This window comes from Alternaria triticimaculans, assembly GCF_023758025.1.
Source record: "Alternaria triticimaculans strain BMP 0046 chromosome Unknown scaffold_1, whole genome shotgun sequence".
Taxonomy (NCBI): Eukaryota; Fungi; Ascomycota; class Dothideomycetes; order Pleosporales; family Pleosporaceae; genus Alternaria; species Alternaria triticimaculans.
This window is the reverse complement of record NW_026055958.1, coordinates 4,161,293-4,184,021: the sequence shown is the minus strand read 5'-3', so window position 1 is coordinate 4,184,021 and position 22,729 is coordinate 4,161,293. Positions and strand designations below refer to the sequence as shown.

The following is a 22,729-nucleotide window of genomic DNA, read 5'->3' as shown; positions in this document are numbered from 1 at the left end:
ATGGCTACGAAAGTCGCGAAAGCCAAAGCTCACGCGAAAGTCGAGCTAGTACGTGCAGGGATCATCACAAGGGCTCTTTCTTGCGATCCCTCCCCGACACCTATCACACACACGCTTCAATGTTTTGCAAAAACCTCAGACTCGCATAGAAATGGTATCGCCATATACTTTCGCGCGTGTTGGTTCGCGTCGCAATGGGTTTTCTTTGAGTTCCAATTACCTCCTGCCAACAATGCAGCAGGAAGTTGCCCGCGGACTGCCTGCACGCAGAAACATACCCGTTCTTTGGTATATCCAGAGTCTGCATAATCTGTTACATTTTCTTCATCCAAGAGGTCGCGCAATAGCGGCCTTGCTGTACCAGACACGAAGTACGGTGCCGTAGCACTAAGGACCGATTCATGCCACCTCCGTGCTAACTCCGCAGCCTCAATATCTGAATAGTGCATCATTGAGTCACCCCACCACTCTGGTTGACAGCCATTCCTTTCCACCTTGCCGTCCCAAAGTGCACTCACATCTCCCGGCGCGCACTCCGTTAATCGGCCACTAATATATTCCAAACGTTGACCTCGCCGTCAAAGGGCCGGCGCGCTTTCTGCCATCTGACCGCCGGAGGGTACTCAGACGAAGCTACATAACAGCCACCGGGCTTCCAACGCGACGGCAACGCTGACGCAGAACACCGCCCAAGATGCCCGCCCTCGAACTAATCGACCACTCGCCCAGCAATCCCACGCCCTCTCCGCCCATCCCCACCGCTTCCAACGTTATACTCATTGACAACTACGACTCGTTCACCTGGAATGTCTACCAGTACCTCGTCTTCGAAGGCGCCAAAGTGACCGTGTACCGAAATGACGAGATTACCCTCGAAGACCTCATCGCAAAAAACCCTACACAACTGGTAATCAGCCCAGGTCCAGGACACCCTGAGAAGGATGCAGGCATTAGCAATGCGGCCATCAAGCACTACAGCGGCAAGATCCCGATTTTCGGCGTGTGCATGGGCGAGTGAGTTCTCGGTTTCCGGTGGGCGCAACAGGCGGGGCAGTGCTGACACGATCAAGACAGTGCATCTTCTACAGCTACGGCGGTACTGTAGACGTCACAGGCCAGGTCCTGCACGGCAAAACGTCGCCTCTCAAGCACGACGGCAAGGGCGTCTTCGCAGGCGTCTCGCAAAACGTCCCCGTGACGCGCTACCACTCCCTCGCCGGCACCCACGGCACTCTCCCAGACTGCCTCGAGGTAACTGCGACCATACCCGCGAACGAAGAGGCCGAAGTCAAGGAAGTCGTTATGGGTGTGCGACACAAGGAATACGTCATGGAGGGTGTACAGTTCCACCCGGAGAGCATCCTGACAGAGGATGGCCGGCTCATGGTGAGAAACTTCCTGAAGATGCAGGGAGGCACCTGGGCCGAAAATGAACGACTACAGAAAGAGGCACATGCCCAAGCAGTCGGGGCTGGTTCGAACGGCACAGCAACCGGCGCAAAGAAGGACAAGCAGACATCCATACTGGAGAAGATCTACGACCATCGCAGGGCCTCGGTCGCTAAGCAGAAGGAGATTCCGTCCCAACGACCCAGTGATCTACAGGCTGCGTACGATCTCAACCTAGCGCCTCCTCAAATCAACTTCCCCGAGCGTCTCAGGCAATCGCCCTTCCGACTGTCACTCATGGCCGAAATCAAACGCGCATCACCCTCCAAGGGCATAATTTCACTGTCCGCATGCGCTCCCGCTCAAGCAAGGCTGTACGCAAAGGCCGGTGCAAGCACGATATCCGTACTTACTGAGCCGGAATGGTTCAAGGGTAGCATCGACGACCTCAAAGCTGTTCGACAAAGCTTGGAAGGCATGCCGAACCGTCCTGCCGTCCTGCGCAAGGAGTTCATCTTCGAGGAGTATCAGATCCTGGAAGCTAGGCTCGCGGGTGCCGATACAGTGTTGCTGATCGTCAAGATGCTGGATGAAGCAGTCTTGAAGAAACTCTACGACTACTCCCGATCACTTGGAATGGAGCCTCTCGTCGAGGTCCAGAACGCGGAAGAAACGGAGATTGCGGTCAAGCTGGGCGCTCAGGTCATTGGTGTGAACAACCGTAACCTTGTGAACTTCGAGGTCGACATGGAAACTACCAACCGTCTAATCAACATGGTTCCAAAAGAGACGATTTTGTGTGCGCTAAGCGGTATTGCCGGGCCAAAGGATGTCGAACCATACATCAAAAGTGGAGTTGGCGCAGTTTTGGTGGGTGAAGCGCTGATGCGCGCATCCGACACCGCTCAGTTCATCGCGGAGCTTCTGGGTGGCTCATCTACCAAGAAGACGGGAACAGCATCAAGTCCGATGGTGAAGATCTGTGGTACTCGCAGTGCTGAGGCCGCGAAAGTCGCAATCGAAGCAGGAGCTGACCTTATCGGCATGATCCTCGCACCAGGAACCAAGCGAACAGTCACGGCTGAGACAGCTCTGGAAATCTCGGAAACCGTACACAAGACCAGAAAGCCTGTGGTCTCGAAATCTGGGCTGCTTGCCGAATCAAAGTCCGCCACCGATTTCTTTGAGCACGGCGCAGCACGACTAGTGTCAAGTGACAGTCACGCGCTTCTCGTAGGCGTGTTCCGAAATCAGTCACTGGAGTACGTACTTGAACAGCAGCGACTGCTGAATCTAGACGTGGTACAATTCCATGGTCAGGAGCCATTAGAGTGGGCAAAGCTTGTTCCTGTCCCTGTCTTGAGAGCATTCAACCCACACAACCTTGGCATTGGCTCAAGAGGGTATCACGCCCTACCACTTCTGGATGCAGGATCCGGCGGCTCGGGTCAGCAACTAGATCTCTCAGATGTCAAGGCAGTATTCGCGAAAGATGACGGTATCAAGGTCATATTAGCAGGAGGATTGAACCCCGACAACGTCCAAGCTACGCTCGCTGGACTCGATGAGTACCGGGACCGCGTGCATGCTGTCGACGTCAGCAGCGGTGTGGAAGAAGATGGCAAGCAAAGTCTGGATAAGATACGGGCATTCATCAAGGCAGCGAAGAACTAGTAGTGGCGGTTCAGAATACGACTACCGAAGCTGAAGGTGATCTTCGGAATTATCAAATGTAACAAAAATGGCCCAGCATTCTTCTGATCTTTCTTGAAATACTCTCTTTGGTCCTCTTCTCCTTACGAGTCAGGCAGCTCAATATTCCGACGATGATGGTTTGTGCCGCCGCAAATAGCGGCCTGGAGTCGCTTTGTCGGCGTCTCTTACCTCTTGATGGCAGCCGCACGGCCCCGGCAAACGCTATATCACTTCAACCGCTGCCCACCACCACAAGGTAAGACCAACGAGGGACTCGCCAGATTTAGACCCTCAGTCTGGACATCATAAGCCCTCATCTACGCCGTCAAGCAACTTTACACGCCATCACTCCTACAGTCTACAATCCGACCACCGCGCCGCTACAATGGGTGTGTTGGACAAGCTTACTATTGCCGTTGTTGGTACCCATCCCCATGATGCTAAACAGATCAAAGCCTGGATCGAGCGAAACGACGGCAAATACTCTGCGAAGATCAACAAGAGCGTCACCCACCTCATCGCCAGTAAAGAGGCATACAAGAAACCCGCCGACGCTGTACAACAAGCCACCGACCTCAACATCCACGTAGTCAGCTATGACTGGTTTGACGACTCGTTGCAAGCAAAGAAGAAGCTCGGTACTAGGAAGTACACATGGGAAGTACTTATGAAAGAGAGGAGGAAGAAGAAAGAGCTGAAGAGGATAGGTACTCTGGCGGATGGCAGTAAGTTCAGGAAAGGTTGTGAGAACATCGAAGGGTTGACTGGATCAGGTACGTCGAAAACATCTCCCGTTGTTACGAGAAAGCCGAGAAAGAGCAAGAGTTTCTTCTTTGCGACGTCTGCCCCGGCTGTTGCGCCCATCCCTTTTGTTTCTGCAAAGGAAGACCTCTTGCGTAGGAGGGCGGAGAGAGCAGCTGCATTGGCTGAGGGTGCTGGAACTGGAGCTTGTGAGGGCCGAGCAAAGAACTCTATTGAAGTCATGGATGACACTCCAAGCCCGGCCAGCCACTCTCCAAAGCCCGTCGCTGTTATCCAGACACCTCTCAAGAAATCCAAGCCCCCTTCTACTTCCAAGAAAGTCCAACAAGCTAAGATCTCTCACTGGAAAGAGGATTATCACTACTATCAAGATACGGACGGCTTCGAGTACAAGATCCTGCTTGTACGCGTGGACAATCCTCCCTACGGCTCTGCAAACGTAAGCTCTGAACCCACGAAATGCTTGCGATACATGTACTGACCTCGCATCTCTGCCTCTATAGTACCATATTGGGCTATTGGAGAGTCATACAAAGCCGCATGTGTACTGGTCGCTTGTACAGTACAAGCCTGCCAAGATCTTACCGGCAGCAGAGAAAGAAGAGAAGGAAGATGTGAAGCAACAAGTATCTCCCAACAACAACGACATCACTCAGCAACCCGAAGCGAGCCGCCTGCTGTCCATCATCACCAAGCCAGCCCCAACACCAGAGGCTCCGTACAACGGCGAGCTATGCCCCCGCGGCAGTGACTTCTCTACCGCCATGCGCTCATTCCGCCACGCCTTCCGCGATCTTACCCTCCTCTCTTGGGAAGAACGCTTCGACGACGACAAAACCCTCCAAAAAGCGCGCGCCCAAATCCTTAACATCGAGCCCTTCTGGTACGGAAAACCGAAAATGGGCATGCCAATGGGTAAGTAGCATCCACTTACAAGAAGACATGAGACACGTGCTAACTTCATACCAGGCCGCCTACCCCAAGCACCAAGCATGTACACAGGCACAACAACCGGCCTCGAAGTCCTCGGCGACATATCCGACACCTACATCCGTGGTACCTCTCTCCTCCCCTCCATATCCTACCCCCTCACCCGCCACGGCATAATCGGCGGCCCCATCCACCGCGACGCCGAAGACGCCCGCAAAGCCGAAGAAGCCCGTCTCCAAGCTATCGCCGACGCGGGAGAAGTTGAAAAGAGGAAGGCAGGTCTATTGCGTGCTAGGGATATGAAGGTCAACCATAACCGACCCATGTTTAATGGGCCGATGGGTAGACCTACAGTGGACGCGTATGGCCAGCATATCAGTTATAGGGGTGATGGGGGCGTGAGTAAGTATTCGGTGCCGATGCCGGTAGGCGGTGGAGGGAATGCTAATAGGGGGTTTGTGGCGCCGGAGTTTGCGCATTTGCTTAGTGGGAGTAATAGGAAGAGGAGGCTGTTTCCGAGTGAGAGGCTGGAGTGAGGGGGCTGAAATTGGGTGTCGGCATTTGGTATTTATGAGACTTGAGACATGAGGGTCGAAAGAGAGACTTTGGTTCTTGGTCGCGGTGACCTCGGGAGTTATCGGAAACGTATTTGGTGGCGATGTTCTGTCTCTTGCATAGTATGGCTTCATAAGCTAGGGCTATATTCTTCTACCGGCTATCGAAAATCTGCATTGAGAATGGCGAATTGTATCGAAGTTGCTGTATGGATGGTATCCACTCAATGAGGCAATACACTCACCCAATATGTCACTAGCGTCCAGCCTCCCCAAGACGCGTCACTCCATCTGTCTTTCCGTCCCGCCTACACCACGCTCCTCATTAACCTCCACATCGCCTAATGCGCGATGTCTCTCTTTTTTCAGATATCTAGCTTCAATGAATTTATCGTGCGAAACCTACAAACGCGCAAAGCTATGATGCTGGCTGCGGAGCAGCTTGACGTAAGCTGCAAGTACATCGGTCGACGCGTATCGCGGCCATCAGTCCACAAATGTACGGAGTTACTGCTTACCACTTACCCGAAATCGCAAGTTGATCAAGATTATCAAAATTTTGCTTTGGTAAACAAATTCTCGCGATCTCAGAGACGCCTGGCGCTTCGCTTTGTGTTGGGATTGTAGAGTCAGGCGATGCATGCAAGGTCTAACAAAGACACGTTTACATGAAGTCACCGGGTTGATCTGGATTATAGCAATTGACACCCTGTATTAATCACGACGGGCGTGGCAAGCACATATTAGGAGCGGCAACGGTGTTCCAAGCACCGACATGCTGTCGTTGATCTGGCGATTGATCTAACAGCTTGCTGCCATGAGCTTTTGTTCAGAGCATAGTTTGGCTTGCTAATACAACTTGTCTAGGGAATACCAAACATGACGCACGATTGTCAAGGTGCAGGATGCGATTATATGAGTATCGCTTCTCCAGTATGCGGAAGCTTTTCATCATACCTACGTCTCGCTTTCAAAACAGCTCTTCAAGTGTGAGACTCTCAGTTAGTAACGAGAAATATCATGTCGCAAGGTAGAAGGCCGTCCGGAGGTCCACCCCCGCCCAGAGGTCCTCCACCACCTAGAGGTCCACCACAGCCCAGAGGTTATGCACCGCCTAGAGTTCCACCCCCGCCCTCAGGTCCCCCGCCACCTAGAGGTTATGCACCGCCTAGAGTCCCACCACCGCCCACAGGTCTTCCGCCACCTAGAGGTTATGCACCGTCCAGAGGCCCAACACCACCCAGAGGTTATGCACCACCCACAAACAATGCGCCGCCTGGTCTCAATGCACCCCCCAGGGGCTCAGGACAATCTTTCGCCCCGTCCACTGGTCCTTCGAACAGCAATCAACGAAACAACAATGACTGTGAACAAGTTGACACCCGTGCCCAGTTTGGACAAAAAGCCATCAGTCTATTCGCAAAGGCGAAGCAAGGTGTAGATGCTGCCGATAGCCTCAGCGTTCACGAGATTCGCCCGTCGTTCGTTGGACCGCAAGGTCTCAACAGCCTCGACCACGTCCTCACAAATCATTTCACGGTCAAGCTACCAGAGGTGCTTTACTATTTCGTTGTCAATGGAATGGAAGACCGCGCTGAGAGCGCTCGACCCGTTACAAAAGAAGACGACGAAGTCGGTTCTGAATCTGACAAGAAAGAAGAAGGAGATGAAGCCGGTGCTGAGACCAACACGAAAGAAGAACAAGACGAAGCCGTTGCTGAAGAAAGCCCTACCGATTCCACCGCTGAGCCAACAGGCGAGACACAACCTCATGAAGAAAACACCAAACTTCCACCGGCAGCAAAACAGCGGTTGATGATGGAAAGCCTTATCAACTCAAACGAACTCCTCAGATCCCAGAAGCATCTCTATGCTAGCGATGCAATGCAGCAGATTGTCTCATGGACGAAACCGACTACTTTATTCCATGCAAACTCCGTCCCAGTTGACAAGATCGTGGCCGAGTGTGAGTATACAGTCCGCCCAGCTATACCATCCAAAAACCTAGATGCGATCGTCAAGACTCTGAAGCTCCAATACAAAGGCGAGATACCCGTTCGAGACCTTACCGAAGCTGCGCACGGCGTTCTTCCTCAGTTCACTATCGACCTGCAACGCGCTCAAACCATTGCAATCGACCGAGCACTTAACATGATCATCACGAAGGCAACCATGGCCTCCGATCCTGATCTTTTCCGCGTCGGAAGTAAGAAGATCTTTACCGAGGCTGGTAAGCAGGAGCTATCTCCTGGAGTCTTCGCTCATCACGGTTTCTTCTCAAATGTCAAGGTTGGAATGGGATATCCACTGCTGAACGTCAGCTCGGCTACGAGTGCCTTTTACGAACCGCTGAACGTATCGACATACTTGAGGAAGACGAACAACAGCTACAACTCACTCAAGAACGTCAAGGTTGAAATCTCGTACACTCCAGGCAAGACGAGAACGATCAAGCAATTTGGGAGGCCTCCTCGCGATCAGCTCTTCGACTTTGGCAACTCACAGATCTCCGTTCTCGACTATCTGCGATCAAAGGCCATCGACGGAATTCTCCTAGATCAGATTGCGGTGTCGGACTTCCGGTGCGCCGATATGGGCACATACACTTCACCAGAATGGTATCCTGTCGAAGCGCTGAAGATTGCGAAGCATCAGAACGTCAAGTCGCTCTCCCCTGAAGCTACAGAAAAAATGCTCGAAGTTGCCAGTAAACTACCCCGGGAAACCTTGAACAACATCGTCCAGCGTGGTCTCGCCACCTTAGGTGTAGGGACTCAAGAGCACCCAAACTCAGTTTTGAGTGCTGCAGGCATCAAAGTGAGCCAGAAGCCGCTTTCTATACCTTTCCACAAGGCCACCTTTCACCATGTGTGCTATGGTGCAAAATCAGTGCAAGGAAAGGAGCTCGTACAGGACGTGTCCAAGACCTGGGGCCTATATGAGAGACGGTTCTATGACACGAAGATACGTTTCGTTGGCCCGGTTGTGGTCTTACTTCCACAAACAATCTTCGATAAAGTGGACAAATGGTACGGCAAGTGGGTTGTGGATCAGCTCTTGATGCAATTCTCCGAGACTGGCATTCAGCGTACGTCCAACGGCCACCTTGACGAATCGATTAACTTCAACGAGAACGCTGCAGACATAGTTGCTGAGCTCAAGCAAAGCCTTAAGAAGGCAAAGATCCTCGGCGCTGGCATCGTGGTCCTCGTCAATCCGTCGACAAGCCGATACGGCACGACGGTACTCTACAACCAGTTCAAGCGGGTTGCCGACCAAGCCTATGGGATGCACACTACATGTGTGATGCAAGCCAACTGCGACCGCTTTCTTTCGAAACCCAAGCCCTATTTCGCCAACATCGCCATGAAAGTCAACATCAAGTTGGGCAACGTCAACCACATAGTCAAGTTGAAGGAAGACGACGGTCGAGCACTGATACCTATGCTTTACAACAAAGCGGGTTTGGTTGACACCATGATCCTTGGCGCAGATGTTACTCACGCACAGAAGGGCAGCAAAGAGACCACTCGCTCTCTAGCTGCTCTAGTCGGTAGCGTGGATGAAACGTTTGGCCGATATGCTGGCTCAGTGAGCTATCAGACTCAAAACCAAGAGGTATTCCTCGCATTTCCCATAGAACTACAGGCTTCAGCTAACTTGGCGATTAGATCATCGATGAGTTGCAAGGCATGGCTGAGCAGCGACTCAATGCTTTTGCCGCAAGGAACAAAGGACGAATGCCAGCCAACATCCTGTACTACCGAGACGGCGTTGACCCAGGACAGTACCCCAAGGTTCGTGCTCACGAATTGCGCAAGATTAGAGCAGCCTACGCCAGCGTTGCCGAAGCGCGACAAATCCCCAACCTCAAGTCTCCCTTGATCACCGCCGTCGTCGTCACTAAGCGCCATCACACTCGATTCTTTCCTGGGGAACCTCCTCAAAACAGGGAAAATCCCAATTGCAAACCAGGCACGGTCGTCGACTCCGTAGTAACACATCCCAACTACTTCGATTTCTTCCTGCAATCACATATCCCCGGACCAGGAACCGCGCGCCCAACACATTACTTTGTCTTAGAGAACGGCATGAACTTCACCCCGGCGCAACTTCAAAACTTCACCAACTGGCTTTGCTACACATATGCCCGCGCAACGCTGCCTGTGGGGTACGCGCCACCGGCGTATTATGCAGATCTTCTGTGCGAACGAGTGCGGTGCTACTTCCACGACTTCTTCAATCCGGCAGACCCTGGGCTCAGAGATGTGGGTAAGGATCAGGGCTTGGGTGACCGTGAGTTGAATGCGTTGAAGAAGGATACGGCGTGGGAGAAGAGGTATGATGATAATGGAGGAGGAGTTGACGCAGACGGAAAGGCGGTGGCCCAGAACGATCATGGACCTTGGCACCGAGCCTTGAACGATACGATGTTTTGGCTGTGAAGAGGGATCTCGAGGAATGGGTTTCTGAGGATGGGGTGGTAAATGTTGTTATGGTCTATTTCTAGTTGTTGTTCGCACGCGTACATTCCATTCAACGCACGTCTTGTGGGGAGCGCCCTCACGTACTATGAGAATGATGAGTCAAGACCTTGAGTACTGTCTACTTGGTGAGACACAACATCATGTAAGCGGCAAACTGACTTGGGAATCACCTACTGCCATCTTCCTCCAACGTGTTCAATAATCATTAATGAGCCGTCGTATTTGACACTAAATCTCCTCGGCAGTACAGATGCCGACAAGCGTCAAGCAGCAAGCATGTCGCATTGTTCCGCGGCTGTAGCGTCACGCAACGCTTACGACCCCTGGTACCTGCACGGCTGGGCTTGGTTTCTACTATGACAATGAACATACTGTAGCAAAGCCGGCTTGCCGGTGGAAATCACGGTAAAGCAAATCCGACATAAGTTTGCGAGATGTCAAGAGAAGGATATAAAGACTTCCATAGACACCGGCAACAGTTCCTCGACTTCATCCTCTACTGCATCTCACCAGATCTGAGATTGCTTCCTGTTTGTTGAGTAGCATACTCTCAATCTTTGACCCGCTCGAGGTACCTCTTCAGTCTAATCTCAGCAACGATGGTTTGGTGTTTCAACTGCGCTGGCCCGCACTATCAGCAGGATTGTGAGCTACTTTGTGTGGGCTGCCCCAACTCTACTCACGCGGGAAAAGACTGCGCTAATTGCCCTGTACGACGAGGAAGCAACTTCCGCGGTGGTGGTGGCAGTTCTTTTAGCCAAAGAGGTAGACGCTCTACCGCTTCAAACGGCGGTTATGGTTCTGGAACTTGGGACGATTGCGGTGGTGGCCTCGGCTATCCAACAATGGCATACATACCAAGCCCAGGTGTGAACCAGCCAGGCCTATACTACCCAAATGATGCCCCGGGATATCCGTTCTTTCCAGGAACGGGTACTGATCCAGGCACCCATGGGAAACCTATGTCACCCTTCAGAGGAACAGCCAGGTCAAGTCAGCAAAGTAAGTCAGCCCGACACAATCAAATCTCATCCACTAATCCCACAGCTCCATGGGACGTCCTTCAACAACGCCTATACGCAAACCGAGAACATTTCCCCTGTAGCTGGTGCGGAGATCACTATCACTGCTTGCTTGATTGCACTGGCCAGCTAACTAAATGGCGCGCTCCTTTACGTACTTGGATAGTTCAGAGCGGCTACGAGAGCCAAGCATCGTTTTTCGTCGCGGGTTTACAGGAACGGCATAGACCGGACGAGGTTGCGCCTTTTATGACCGCACGGCGCAGACCTTGTTACAGCCGGACGGAGAACCCTAACTCGTTGGGAGTTGCGGAAGCACAAGGGCAAGGGCGAGGAGAAGGACGAGGAGGCGGCGAACGAGGAGAGGGCACCTCTGGTCGTCAGGATGAAAATTGTCAGGATGTAAATCGTCAGCATGGAACTCATCAGGATGGAACTCGTCAGCCTGGTGAAGACCAGCCGGCTCCTCTGGCATTGCCCTCGACGCAGGCGGCTTTCGACGAACAGCGCTCACCCCAGCACCAAATTGACGAGTCAAATCTTGATATGCTGGGGGGCGAAACGTTGACGTAGGCCTCTCATGGTGTCTTGAGGGAACTTCTCAATCATGCCGCGAGCTGAGTCGCTCAAGTCTTGTGCATACTCGAAGAGGAGAAGATTATTGCCAAGAATATGAACTAGATCAGATCTCATGGCTGCATCTAGTTCTATTCTCCTAATAATGCACTCTGTAGAAAGGGCCTCGTGATTCACAAGCTCTTTCCAGACAAGAATTAACCGCTCTTGCATCTAGAAGCGCCATTTGAGTCTATCTAGAATGAGAAGAAGATGGTACATCCGCTCTTTGATACTCTTTTCTAACGATCTAGCAACTTAGCTCAATCCTTGGGATGATCCTAGAGCCTATGTTGAGATAAAGACATGCAAAGTAGGGAGCCTGACGTTAACGTAGGCTCTAGAGTGTTCAGCTTTTCCCTTGTATATGGTGGTAGAAAACGTGTTGGTCGCGAATTGACATTGATATGCTTCGCCGTGTACAAGTGCATCTCTAACCTGTATAGTTCCCAGTCTACACCAGGAGTTACGCCGAGCGAGATCCTATATTAGCCAAGAAGGGTGGTGCTTGCGAATGGGTGCCTTAGAACAATATTCTATGTTGTAGGCGCTGACATAGTAGTGCTGTGGGCGCAGTCATGCTCTCCGGGTTGCACGGTTGTCTCTGAACATGGCCAGTCAAAGATGGCGGCAGGGCGGGATCGATATCGCATCGGACACTACCTCTTTCGGGTTATGACCGTGGGCGACAAGATTTAGACCTGAGTACGCTGCATGCCTTGTACTTCTACTCCAGGTCAATCGCGCGAACAACACACAGTATTGAAATGACGAGAGTGTACAATGAGGTCCATCAAAACGATGCTGCCTTGTCGTGACGATGGAGACAGTGATGCTGCGCCTCGCACGGGACTGCACGCTACGCCCGGGCGATCGTCACTAGCGATGACTAAGGGCGTGCCTTGCCCGTTCTTGTGCGGTTGGTGACGTGCGTCTTCGCGGCTCAGAGCTCGCTGATTCAACAGGGTCCCTTCATTTAATTTCCCTCGCAGCCCACATCAAAACAAGGCCACGGCAAGGTTCAATTAATCGATTTTGAGCACTGCCAGTCCCAGCGACCCAGCATCCGCTGTTCATTTTACCAAGACTAGTCTTGTTGCGCGGAACAATTGTTGGACTAATCGCCGCGCGCTCACGTCCGTCGGTCAGCGCAAGATTCCGTAGCTTCCGCGGCTCATCTCAAGCTCCACTGCGGCATTCCGAAACCATCGCTCCAACGCTGCCAATCCATCCCAGCCAACACCAAACATGTCGCAAAACTATCAGCAATACGGCGGCAACCCGTATGGCCAGGCCGAGGCTGGATACGGCGCGCAATCAAACCCATATGGAGGCACCGGCTACGGCTCAGCCAACCCCTATGACGGAGGAGTAAGCAGTCGCGACCGCGCCGCCTGAACTCAAAGACTGACGCGACGAAACAGTATGACGGCCAGGCCCAGCAGCTCAGCCCGCCGGCGCCCCTCCAACGTCATGGCGACTCCAACTATTCGCAGCCATCGCAATATTCGCAACCCGGCGCAAACCAACAACCACCCAACGTACCGCATACCGACGTGCCCATGAACAACATGCCTGCGTACGGCGAGCCGACCGGAAACCCGGGCATGGAGGCGCCAGGACCGCAGCCCCTCAGCCGCGACGACTTCTTCGCGCGCATCGAAGGCGCAAAGGGGCGCATCGGCCAGCTCACATCCGACATCCAAGCCATTGCAAGCGTCCACCAGCGCATGCTATCGTCGCCCGACAACCGCTCCACCGCCGAGCTCGAAAGTATCGTAACCGCCACGCAGATCAGGAACACCCAAATCAAGGACGAGATCAAGTTCCTCGAGAGGGATGCCGTGCGCGACCCCAACGACCGGACCAAGAGGACGCAGGTGGAGGCGCTGAAGAGGACGTTTAAGACACAGCTCGAGGCCTTCCAGAAAGAGGAGGCAGACTACTCCATGAGGTATCGCGAGGCTGTCGGGCGCCAGTACCGCATCATCAACCCGGATGCGACGGATGCCGAGGTCAACGAGATTGCCAACTCGGATCTGGGTGACGAGGGCATCTTCACCCAAGCTGTAAGTTTACACAGATCGCACGAAACAGGAAATACGTCACTAACAATCCGCAGCTCAAGTCCAACCGTAGCGGCCAAGCCTCGAGCGTCCTTGGCGCCGTGCGCGCCCGCCACAACGACATCCAGCGCATCGAGAAGACCATGGGCGAGCTTGCCCTCCTCTTCACCCAGCTCAACGAGCAGGTCGTCTACCAAGAACCGATCATCCAACGGACCGAGGAGCAAACCGTACAAGTCAAGGACGATACCGAGAATGCGAACAAGCAGCTCGACGAAGGCATCAAGTCGGCCAGGCGCGCGCGCAGGCTCAAGTGGTGGATCCTCTTGACCGTCATCCTGATTCTGGCCGTTATCGCGCTGGTACTTGGACTATACTTTGGATTGAAGAACAAGGACAAATAGAGGATGTAATGACCATGTGGCGGTGTGAAAAGAGGAGGATGCGATATCATGTTGGCACTATGTTTCTGTATAGGGAAGTGGATGACTTCTCGTTGTTTTCTTATTATTAGTAATGATCCGGGCTGCACTCCGCAGTGACGAATGTGTATACAAAGGAGGTTTTTCTTGGTTGTATCTGAAGGTATGCGCGTGGTTCTATCGAGCCGTAAACACAATGCAAGATAAAGTCTACTTTTAGAACACCCGTTCGTGAGGTACGAGGCGGTTCCAGAAACACGAGCGCCTTTGCGAACGGAAGTCGGCAAGGAATAGTTCTTAGCGCTGGTGGTATGATGGCAAAAAGCCCGTAAAACAAAGACTACGTTCCCAACATGAAAGTCTCGACCGCTACTGGGATTCTGGACCGGCTGGCGCAGGTATAATCGATAGAGCTGCGGCAAGACAGCGGGGGATCCGTTTGGGGAGAGGGCGTGCTCTTGAACTCGATCCCAGATGTGCTGGCTGGACATGTTGTGTTGAGAAGGCTGGCCAGGGCTCTAATAATACGATGGCGAACTAGCCTGCCAGAAAACCGCCTCCCAGCATTTGAGATACGGAGGCTGATGATTAGCCGATGAAATGCCAATGAATGAAATGCCTCACCAAAATTCACCGCTCGTGATGTCAAAACAGTGCCAGGCGCGGACCGACTACCTCGTTTCACAGCACAGCGTAGGCAGTATCGCCGTTTCGGAAGCGAGCAGCGACCAGCCAGCCATGCGATCCATGGATGCAACAGCAGCCCACGATGCCTCCACATGACGTCGTCTATCCAATCTTAGCCGTGGGCCGTCATTTCGGCATCACGCCTGCGCGACATGGGCAGCGGCATGCGTTGAGACGTTTGATACCGATCGCCAGCGTCTGCGCAGCAGAAAACAGTGAATGATTGACGGCGGACGCGTGTTTCAGCGCGCTTCACTGCCGTCGGTCCAAGCATGATCGCCACGGCGAGCCAGTCTGCTTAGCTAGGCTTGACGGTGGGCTCATGCGCGTTGGCGGCTGCTTGGAGGTGGGCTTGGTGCGGCTTGTTCAGGGGTTGGCGCTGCTTGCATGCTTGTCTCCTAGCCAGGACCGATCCCCACCGGGGTTGCAGCCTATCACAGGCGGAAGGCGCAGTCCACTAGGGAATTGGACGCGTCGCCTCCCTCGCAGTCGACTGCTTAACCTGCTGCGTTCCCCGTTGAATCCTTCCTTCTTCAATCTCACGACTCCAAGTGCTTCTTGCTACTTACACCTTTATTCTAATCGCAACTTCTAACACTCGTTTCACGGGAGTTGCTCTTTACTTCGGATTTATAAGTATTTTACTTGTTTACTTCGGCCTCGCAGTCGCTATAACAATCGCTCAACTGTAATTATCATCAACACCCACACGACCATCATGAAGACCTTTGCCATTGCCGCCGTCCTTGCGGCCTCCGCTGCTGCAACCCCCGCCTCCACCCAGAAGCGGGCCAACATCACCCCCGTCACTGTCAAGGGAAATGGTATGTAAACTCATCCATCACAGATACAAGTCTGTACTAACATCCACAGCTTTCTTTGCTGGCAACGAGCGTTTCTACATCCGCGGCGTCGACTACCAGCCCGGTGGCGCCTCCGACGCAAAGGACCCCATCGCCGACGAGGCTGGCTGCAAGCGCGACATTGAGAAGTTCAAGGAGCTCGGCATCAACACCGTCCGCATCTACACTGTCGACAACAGCGCCAACCACGACGCCTGCATGGGTCTCCTTGCCGATGCTGGTATCTACCTCGCCCTCGACCTCAACACCCCCAAGTACTCCATCAACCGCGCCGAGCCCCAGAAGTCGTACAACAAGGTCTACCTCCAGAGCATCTTCGCTACCGTCGAGATGTTCGCAAAGTACGACAACACACTGTTGTTCTTCTCTGCCAACGAGGTCATCAACGACGACAAGACCACCAACTGCGCTCCCTACGTCAAGGCTGTCACCCGTGACATCAAGTCTTACATGAACGCCCGCGGTCTCCGCAAGATCCCCGTTGGTTACTCCGCCGCTGACGTTGAGAGCAACCGCTACGAGATGGCCGACTACATGAACTGCGGTGACGATGCCGCCCGCAGCGACTTCTTCGGTTTCAACGACTACTCCTGGTGCGACCCGTCCTCCTACACCACCTCTGGTTGGGACCAGAAGGTCAAGAAGTTTGCCAACTACAGCATCCCCATCTTGTAAGTCTCCCACCTTCGCACTACATGGCTATTAGCTAACATCCCCAGCCTCTCTGAGTACGGTTGCAACAAGGGAACCCGAAAGTTCGAGGAGGTCAAGTCGCTCTACAGCACCGACATGACCGGCGTCTACTCCGGCGGTCTCGTCTACGAATACTCCCAGGAAGACTCCAACTACGGTCTCGTCGAGATCAACGGCGACTCCGTCAAGGAGCTCGCTGACTTCACCGCCCTCAAGGACGCTTTCTCCGCCACCAAGAACCCCAGCGGCGACGGTGGCTACAAGAAGGACGGCCAGCCCGCAACCTGCCCCGACCAGTCCAAGACCTGGGACGTCACCATGAAGAGCGACGAGCTCCCCGCCGTCCCCTCCGGTGCCCTCGACCTCATGAAGAAGGGTGCTGGTGACGGCCCTGGTCTCTCTGGCTCTGGCTCCCAGCAGGCTGGTTCTTCCGACGAGAACCTCGCTCCTGCCGGCTCTGGTGCTGTTACCTCCGGTGGCAAGGTCCCCACTGCTACCGGTGGCAGCAGCCCCTCCGGCTCCGAGGGCGCCGCCGCCTCCATCCGCCCCGAGTTCAGCTTCGCTCCCCTCGTCTGCGGTGCCGTTGTCCTCGCCTCTTCGCTCTTCGGTGGTGCTCTCATCTTGTAAGAGTCTGCCAGTAGAGCTGCGTGTGTTTCTTCAATGTAATGCAACGACCCAGCGCGGGCAACGTTATTGGGATAGATTTGGTTCTTCCTTTCCAAGTAGCATTGGCTTTGAAACGCTTTTGTGATGGGAGTTGGTTGACTTTGTTGTCGGCCTGGCGTCTCATGTTTTTTTCTTGTTGTTCACTTTGTTTCAAGTATCTCAGTATATATCAGGAAATACAAACACATTGAAAAAACTACGTTGGTTTGTTGTGAAGGTGGTTGAGATGGTTATGCGCTTGGTACTTTGATGTTGACTTAGGGCAAGGTAAGTTGTCGGCATGGCGCTCTGACCCCATGGTCTGCATATAAATTCATGTCGAAGGTCTGATCTCCTGCTTCCGTTATACATCCACGAGCTCAGCTCGCTTTTCCAAATGCCCGCGCCTCGAGTGTCATGTTTCCGCTTTTGTCCTAAAAACGACAAGGTGCGACTCATGTGTGCCTCTTTCTTCTGAGCTACCATTACCAAAACACATCTGCTGCCCGCCCTTATAAAATGCCGGTTCAAATCGCAGCATGGGAATGCTATGATTCCAAGCCGTCGTCGCGCGCCCTCTCAAAATTCGATTCGACTATCGTATGAGAGTTGCGCCTAAAACTACCCTTTCTACATTTTACTCCAAAAACACACTGTCAACAACCACATGGCTCTGCGTCTTCTTCAAAAATCTACTCCAAACATTTCATGACTGTGCGGTGCGTTTCCAAAAACTACAATGTTCACTACATGTCTTTTTCCGTCGGACTCTGTGGACTTGATCAAAACATTATGCGGCGCGAGAAGACTGAGAGATGAGGTATGAAAGTCACCTTTCTCACGCCGGAGTTGTTGTCTTGCTATCTACACAATTACATTCGTTTTTACCAAAAATTTGAGAACACGACACCCATGGGTGTTTCTCTCCTTCCGAAAATCGCAACTTCAAAGCATATGCGCGTGTCTCTTTTCCAAGACTAACAACGAGCTGGAGTATGTGCGGTGGAAGACGTCAAGACTTAATCCCATGCTTTCGAGGCGATCAAGCCGTATAAATACTTCGCTTTCTGGACTTGTCTCTTGTACACCAACTTACTTCTTCATTTACCAAAAACAGAAGGCTATGGCCTATGGTCCTGCTTTGCTCTTTCTTCCAAAAACAACGGGCTACCGATAGATGGTTCTGTGGCTCCAGCACTCAAAAAGACAAATTATCTGGCATATGTGCGGTCTGCTGCTTCGCTCCGAGGTTCAAAAAGAGTGGGCTATGTTGTGATGTCATGGGACTGGGTTGAGCAGCTACATGAGCTTTCTCGAAAATACTCAAGAGAAGATGGGGAAATTCTATGCGGCATCGTTGTGCTGTGAAGCAAGTCCAGAATCCTCAACAAGAAGACGCCATGTGTCTGGGGCCGCGCTCGCGATCTATTAGCGGGTACGCGACTGAGAGTGTATAAAGTCTCCCACTCTGTTTCTGCTCTTCTCCTCTCCCCTATCACACATTCCGCTTCTATTTCCAAAAACACTATACAAGAGTGCCAATGTGTCTGTCCTCTGAAAAGCAACAATCAATCCAAAGATGAGCGGCGAGACAGCTTTCCTTCAAAACCAGCAATTCTTGGTTGGCATGTCTCTTTCTCGCCTCCGAGCTACTTCACAAAATCACAACTAGCGAGTTGCATGCATCCAAAAGACGATCTACTGCTCCCATGCTTTTCCGGACACCTCGCCGGGGTAGTCATATATAAACCGTCTTCCTCCTGGCTTCCTACTTCTATCATTCTACTCTCTACCTATTCAAAAGAGTGTTTATCAAACAGTCTGGTTCAAAAAGTCATGTGGGCTTGCTCTGCTCTTCTCCAAAATCTATCAGCGAAGCGTATATGACTGTGTCTGCCTCGAGAAACAAGAAAAAAAGATTCTTCATAGTCTACATGATCTTTCTCCTCTGCGCTGGCATTACTAAAAGCCGAGTGCATACACCTCATGTCGCAGACATTGCCGACCTTTATTTTCGATAAGTGGCGCGCTGCCTGCAAAATACTCTCACGACTGTTCGATGGTTTTCCTGGCTTGAGACCTCGGATCTACTATATAAACCCTCTTTTGTCCTTTACTCCTTCGCCAACACTTCCTCTGCTTTGACCCAAAAAGGTATGAGACAGAGTCATGGCCGCTTCTCCGCTCCCAAAATCCTCCTCGAGTATACATATGACTCTGGAGATTCTGGTACCAAAATCAACCATCGCATACGTTATGTTCTGTCCTGTCTTCTGTTGCGACATACTAAAACATACGCTCGATCACCATATGTTTTCACACATTACCACCAAGAAACCTCTACCAGATATGGATATGATCGACACAGTCGCGGATCTCGAATCTATTTGTACTGGTTTGGCGCAAATTCTCAAACGTAGATAATGAAGCCGCCATGCGTTGCAGCTACCAAAAAGCAAACGTTGCAGCAAAATATGGGCTGCGGCGGCAGTGTGTCTAGTACCCGATGGCATATAAATACGCTCCTGTTGCTCACTCTCTTCTTGCCTCTTTATCCGCACATCTCTTCTGGTGCTTACCAAAACGCCTTGAGTCATGCTCGATGTTCTGCCTTTCGGCAATTCTAAAACTACACGCTATAATGGCAATGCCTGTTCCACCACTTGGTACTCTCTCGTCTATAAAGTCCAAGGACTGCGAGCTCTCACTTCCTTCCACCTCTACCCATCTTCTTCTTACCAAAAACATACCAGCAAGACATTGATGTGTTTTAAAAACACAAGGTGCTTTCTACATGTCCTGGCTCTTCCCGAGCTTCCACAACTTCCCAATACGAAAAGCGTATCTTTCATACGATACCACCTAAAAGTCATGAAAGCCGTCGAATGTCCTTCCGCTGCACCAGAAAATGATAGAGTCTCACCTTTATGTTGTTGGCCTGCCGAAACTAGCATGGATTACCAGAATGGCTGGTTTCTGCTGAGTCGGCGAAGTGGAAAGTTCTTCAAGTCATGACTAGGTATTCCCATGAGCACCGACGTTTGCTGGCTGCTGTATAAAATATAAGCTTGAAGCTTGATGCTTCTCTACCCTCACTTACTTCACAGTACCAACAAAAAAAGGACTGCAGATTCGATGCGTCTGGCGTCGAGATGAAAACTATGTGTGTCGCTTCAATGTCTGCTTTTGAAGCTCGAATCAAAAACTGTACCTTCCTAGGACATGTTATTGCTGCCTCCAAACTACTTGAAACAAAGCATTTCTTTTTATTCAGAGTCCTAAGCTTTCACTCTTACGAGTATGCTGCTATCCTGTTTTTGAAACAAAGCATATGGTCGAAATGAGAGTACTGCACTCCACCACCATGAGGATATTTGAGTTCCCGCTCTTTTCTTCAAATCTTGTCGCCGCAATTTCGATGGTACAAGCAATCAAATATCTTTGTGCATAACATCGAATATGTTATTGGAATCTCGATCACGGATTTGCTGGAATCTGGTAACGTCAAGTTCGATGATTTGACGCTTGCCTGAAGAGTATGGGAGGTATAAAAGACCACAAAGCGAATGTCAAAATCAGTTATGCAGACCAAGTCTCCTGCACCCTCAAGCCTTTCAAAGTCATATGCATTATCGTGATGTGTGTTTTCTTCCTGGAACTAAAAACGGCTATAGTGGCTCTCATGGAGTCAGAAAGATCGGTTAGCTGCGGATAGTGTCGAAGGCCCGTCTCATAATTTTTCAAGGCTACCTCTTTGGCACGGTCCTCCAATACATGTGATAATTCGTCGTCTATACTATGAACATACATACCAACAACCGCTGACCTTCTGAAAATCATTTACCTCAAACGCGACAGCCCACCGCTCATCGCCCATCATCCATTTACTCAACAACCCCAACAACCTTAACCTCATCCGCCCTCCACTTCCTCATAGGCACCTTCCCCAACTCCCCCCTCAACCTCTCCCGATCCCCCCAAACCTCCTCCCCAACCTCTTCCCTGCTAACCCAAGCCCAATCCCCTTTCAGCACGCCAACCCCATACCTCCCATCCTCCTCTCCCACCTTCAACAACCTCGTATCTGACCCCCAAATCCCCGCTTCCTCGGGATCAGAAATCAGGGTGTAGCTCCTCTCATGCACAGTCTCGCTGTCATCGAAAACGAGAAGTTCGGTCTCGTTGGGCGGGAAAGGATCAGTTTCGCCTTCTACGTCTGCGTCGGGAGGGCTGTAGCCTTTCATGGGGCCGCGCTTCTTTCCGGTTTTGAGGTCCCGGAGTTCGACGCTGGCTTTGTTGCGGCCGTGGGGGATGGAGCGTAGGACGGCAATACCTTTTGTGATTGAGATGTCGGAGCGTGAAGTATCTAGACGCCAGGCGAGGGTGATGGTGCATGGTGGGTTGCCTGAGACAGATATCGTGTCGGTTGAAGTGAGGATGGCCGGTCGGATAGGCGGAGGTTTTGGAACCGTCGCAAGGGCTTTGAAGGTGTAGCTAGGCAGTGGCGGAGATGGTTGCGGTATGCTTTCTGTTTCCGGCTCGGGTAAATTGGCTGGGTCACGATGCTCACCAGCGTACCATGTCGTTATGCCGTGAGACCGGAGACGGATGGTATACGATTTCCCCGCTACGAACGAGGATGGATCGAAGGAATAGGGCATGGGATTCGACACGGTAGTGCCTGGACGAGTCGACCACATGGTATAGCTGTCGAGCTTTTCGGGGTCCAATATGAAAAGTCGTCGTTCAATGTCTTGATTAGCAGTGCTGGAAGGCAGGTAGTTCACACTTTCACCAGTCTCTGCATCGACGATTTCGAACAAGTCCTTGGAAAATGCCGCCTCAGGATCAAAGATGGTGTGTTTGGTGTCGATGGTGAATTTAGAGTGGTAGTCGACATTGCGTACAAGGCTGATGTCGAACGTATCGTTGCAGTCAACGTAGCAGAACGCACTGGTGTAAAGAGTGAAAGATATGGAAGGAGCCATAACGATAATCGCGTTACCAGATCTCTGCTATCAACTTCCTCGGTTTTTTGATGCAGTCGCGACGAATATAAGGAACGATGTGTAGGTGGTTTTGCCTACCCAGGCACCCATGGTGATGTGACGTCAATGGCGCTAGTCTCTGGTCGGGCGTCACCAAACCGCCCCAGACCTTGTTCTCGTTCGTCGCATTGAACATGCGCAGTAATTCTTTCCATTCCGCCCCCCAATGAAACATTTACGAAGGCGCAAGGCGAAATGGGGATGCTTACGGGGCGAGGTGACGACTTAGCCATCGTGGAGTATCACCTCCCGAGGTCTCTACGCGCCGTACCGTAATCATGGCTGTACGTAGTCAAAGGACCCGGGCCGCCTGTTTTCTGAAGAGTTCGTTGGACCGATTACTAAGGCTACATGGCAATGTAGAAAGTAAGCCGCCCCAGAACAAAACGACCGCGTTGTACAGGGGGGCGATAGTTCCTTGATTCTGCCTTGGACACCATGTTCTATCACGATCGAACTGAAACAACGATGGTTTTTTATACCTAGATGCCGGGCAACTGCTGCGGGTTCAAGTTCGAAGACGATCTGTGCGGATTCCAAGTCATAGCCACTTGGCCCCAAGAGAGGCATCAGGCAGATTGACATGACGTTGTATCCTCTCTGTTCCCTCGTCTCGGTCGATCATCTTGTCCAGCCCCACGGCAAATGTCTCTAACAATCGTCATTCCCATGTATTGAGAGGAGTCGTTCAAGACACTCTCGAGATCCTTCTACATGATCGGAAATTCCGAGGGCCCGAGAGGGCCCCAAAGTCCTGAGGCAAGGCAGTGTTATTCCGTGGATTCAGGCGTACTCTGGTCTCTATGAAGGTTGTATGTTGTTGATGTACGCCATCTGACGGAGTCGAAACA

General features: G+C 52.0%; 7 protein-coding genes across 7 annotated transcripts; 6 read left to right on the top strand and 1 right to left on the bottom strand.

The window, feature by feature from the left end:
* Positions 1 to 694: 694 nt before the first annotated feature.
* TRP1 (bifunctional tryptophan synthase trp1) lies at positions 695 to 3,063 on the top strand (the record flags this gene model as incomplete). The annotated part of the gene is made up of 2 exons (XM_049362042.1): positions 695 to 1,014; positions 1,071 to 3,063. 2 exons carry the CDS (start codon positions 695 to 697, stop codon positions 3,061 to 3,063), a joined length of 2,313 nt encoding a protein of 770 aa, XP_049227325.1.
* A 406-nt stretch (positions 3,064 to 3,469) lies between these two features.
* J4E78_001382 (uncharacterized protein) lies at positions 3,470 to 5,312 on the top strand (the record flags this gene model as incomplete). Its single annotated transcript, XM_049362041.1, has 3 exons — positions 3,470 to 4,285; positions 4,410 to 4,761; positions 4,816 to 5,312. The coding sequence occupies 3 exons, from the start codon at positions 3,470 to 3,472 to the stop codon at positions 5,310 to 5,312; spliced, it is 1,665 nt and encodes a 554-aa protein (XP_049227324.1).
* A 1,038-nt stretch (positions 5,313 to 6,350) lies between these two features.
* Positions 6,351 to 9,752, top strand: J4E78_001381 (uncharacterized protein; the record flags this gene model as incomplete). The annotated part of the gene is made up of 3 exons (XM_049362040.1): positions 6,351 to 8,948; positions 9,002 to 9,669; positions 9,722 to 9,752. The coding sequence occupies 3 exons, from the start codon at positions 6,351 to 6,353 to the stop codon at positions 9,750 to 9,752; spliced, it is 3,297 nt and encodes a 1,098-aa protein (XP_049227323.1).
* Positions 9,753 to 10,717: 965 nt separating this feature from the next.
* J4E78_001380 (uncharacterized protein) lies at positions 10,718 to 10,972 on the top strand (the record flags this gene model as incomplete). Its single annotated transcript, XM_049362039.1, has 2 exons — positions 10,718 to 10,819; positions 10,865 to 10,972. 2 exons carry the CDS (start codon positions 10,718 to 10,720, stop codon positions 10,970 to 10,972), a joined length of 210 nt encoding a protein of 69 aa, XP_049227322.1.
* Positions 10,973 to 12,702: 1,730 nt separating this feature from the next.
* Positions 12,703 to 13,924, top strand: J4E78_001379 (uncharacterized protein; the record flags this gene model as incomplete). Its single annotated transcript, XM_049362038.1, has 3 exons — positions 12,703 to 12,825; positions 12,879 to 13,523; positions 13,577 to 13,924. 3 exons carry the CDS (start codon positions 12,703 to 12,705, stop codon positions 13,922 to 13,924), a joined length of 1,116 nt encoding a protein of 371 aa, XP_049227321.1.
* A 1,423-nt stretch (positions 13,925 to 15,347) lies between these two features.
* Positions 15,348 to 16,812, top strand: GEL1_2 (beta-glucanosyltransferase; the record flags this gene model as incomplete). The annotated part of the gene is made up of 3 exons (XM_049362037.1): positions 15,348 to 15,453; positions 15,503 to 16,163; positions 16,212 to 16,812. 3 exons carry the CDS (start codon positions 15,348 to 15,350, stop codon positions 16,810 to 16,812), a joined length of 1,368 nt encoding a protein of 455 aa, XP_049227320.1.
* Positions 16,813 to 20,714: 3,902 nt separating this feature from the next.
* J4E78_001377 (uncharacterized protein) lies at positions 20,715 to 21,818 on the bottom strand (the record flags this gene model as incomplete). The annotated part of the gene is made up of 1 exon (XM_049362036.1): positions 20,715 to 21,818. One exon carries the CDS (start codon positions 21,816 to 21,818, stop codon positions 20,715 to 20,717), a length of 1,104 nt encoding a protein of 367 aa, XP_049227319.1.
* Between the last annotated feature and the right edge of the window lie 911 nt (positions 21,819 to 22,729).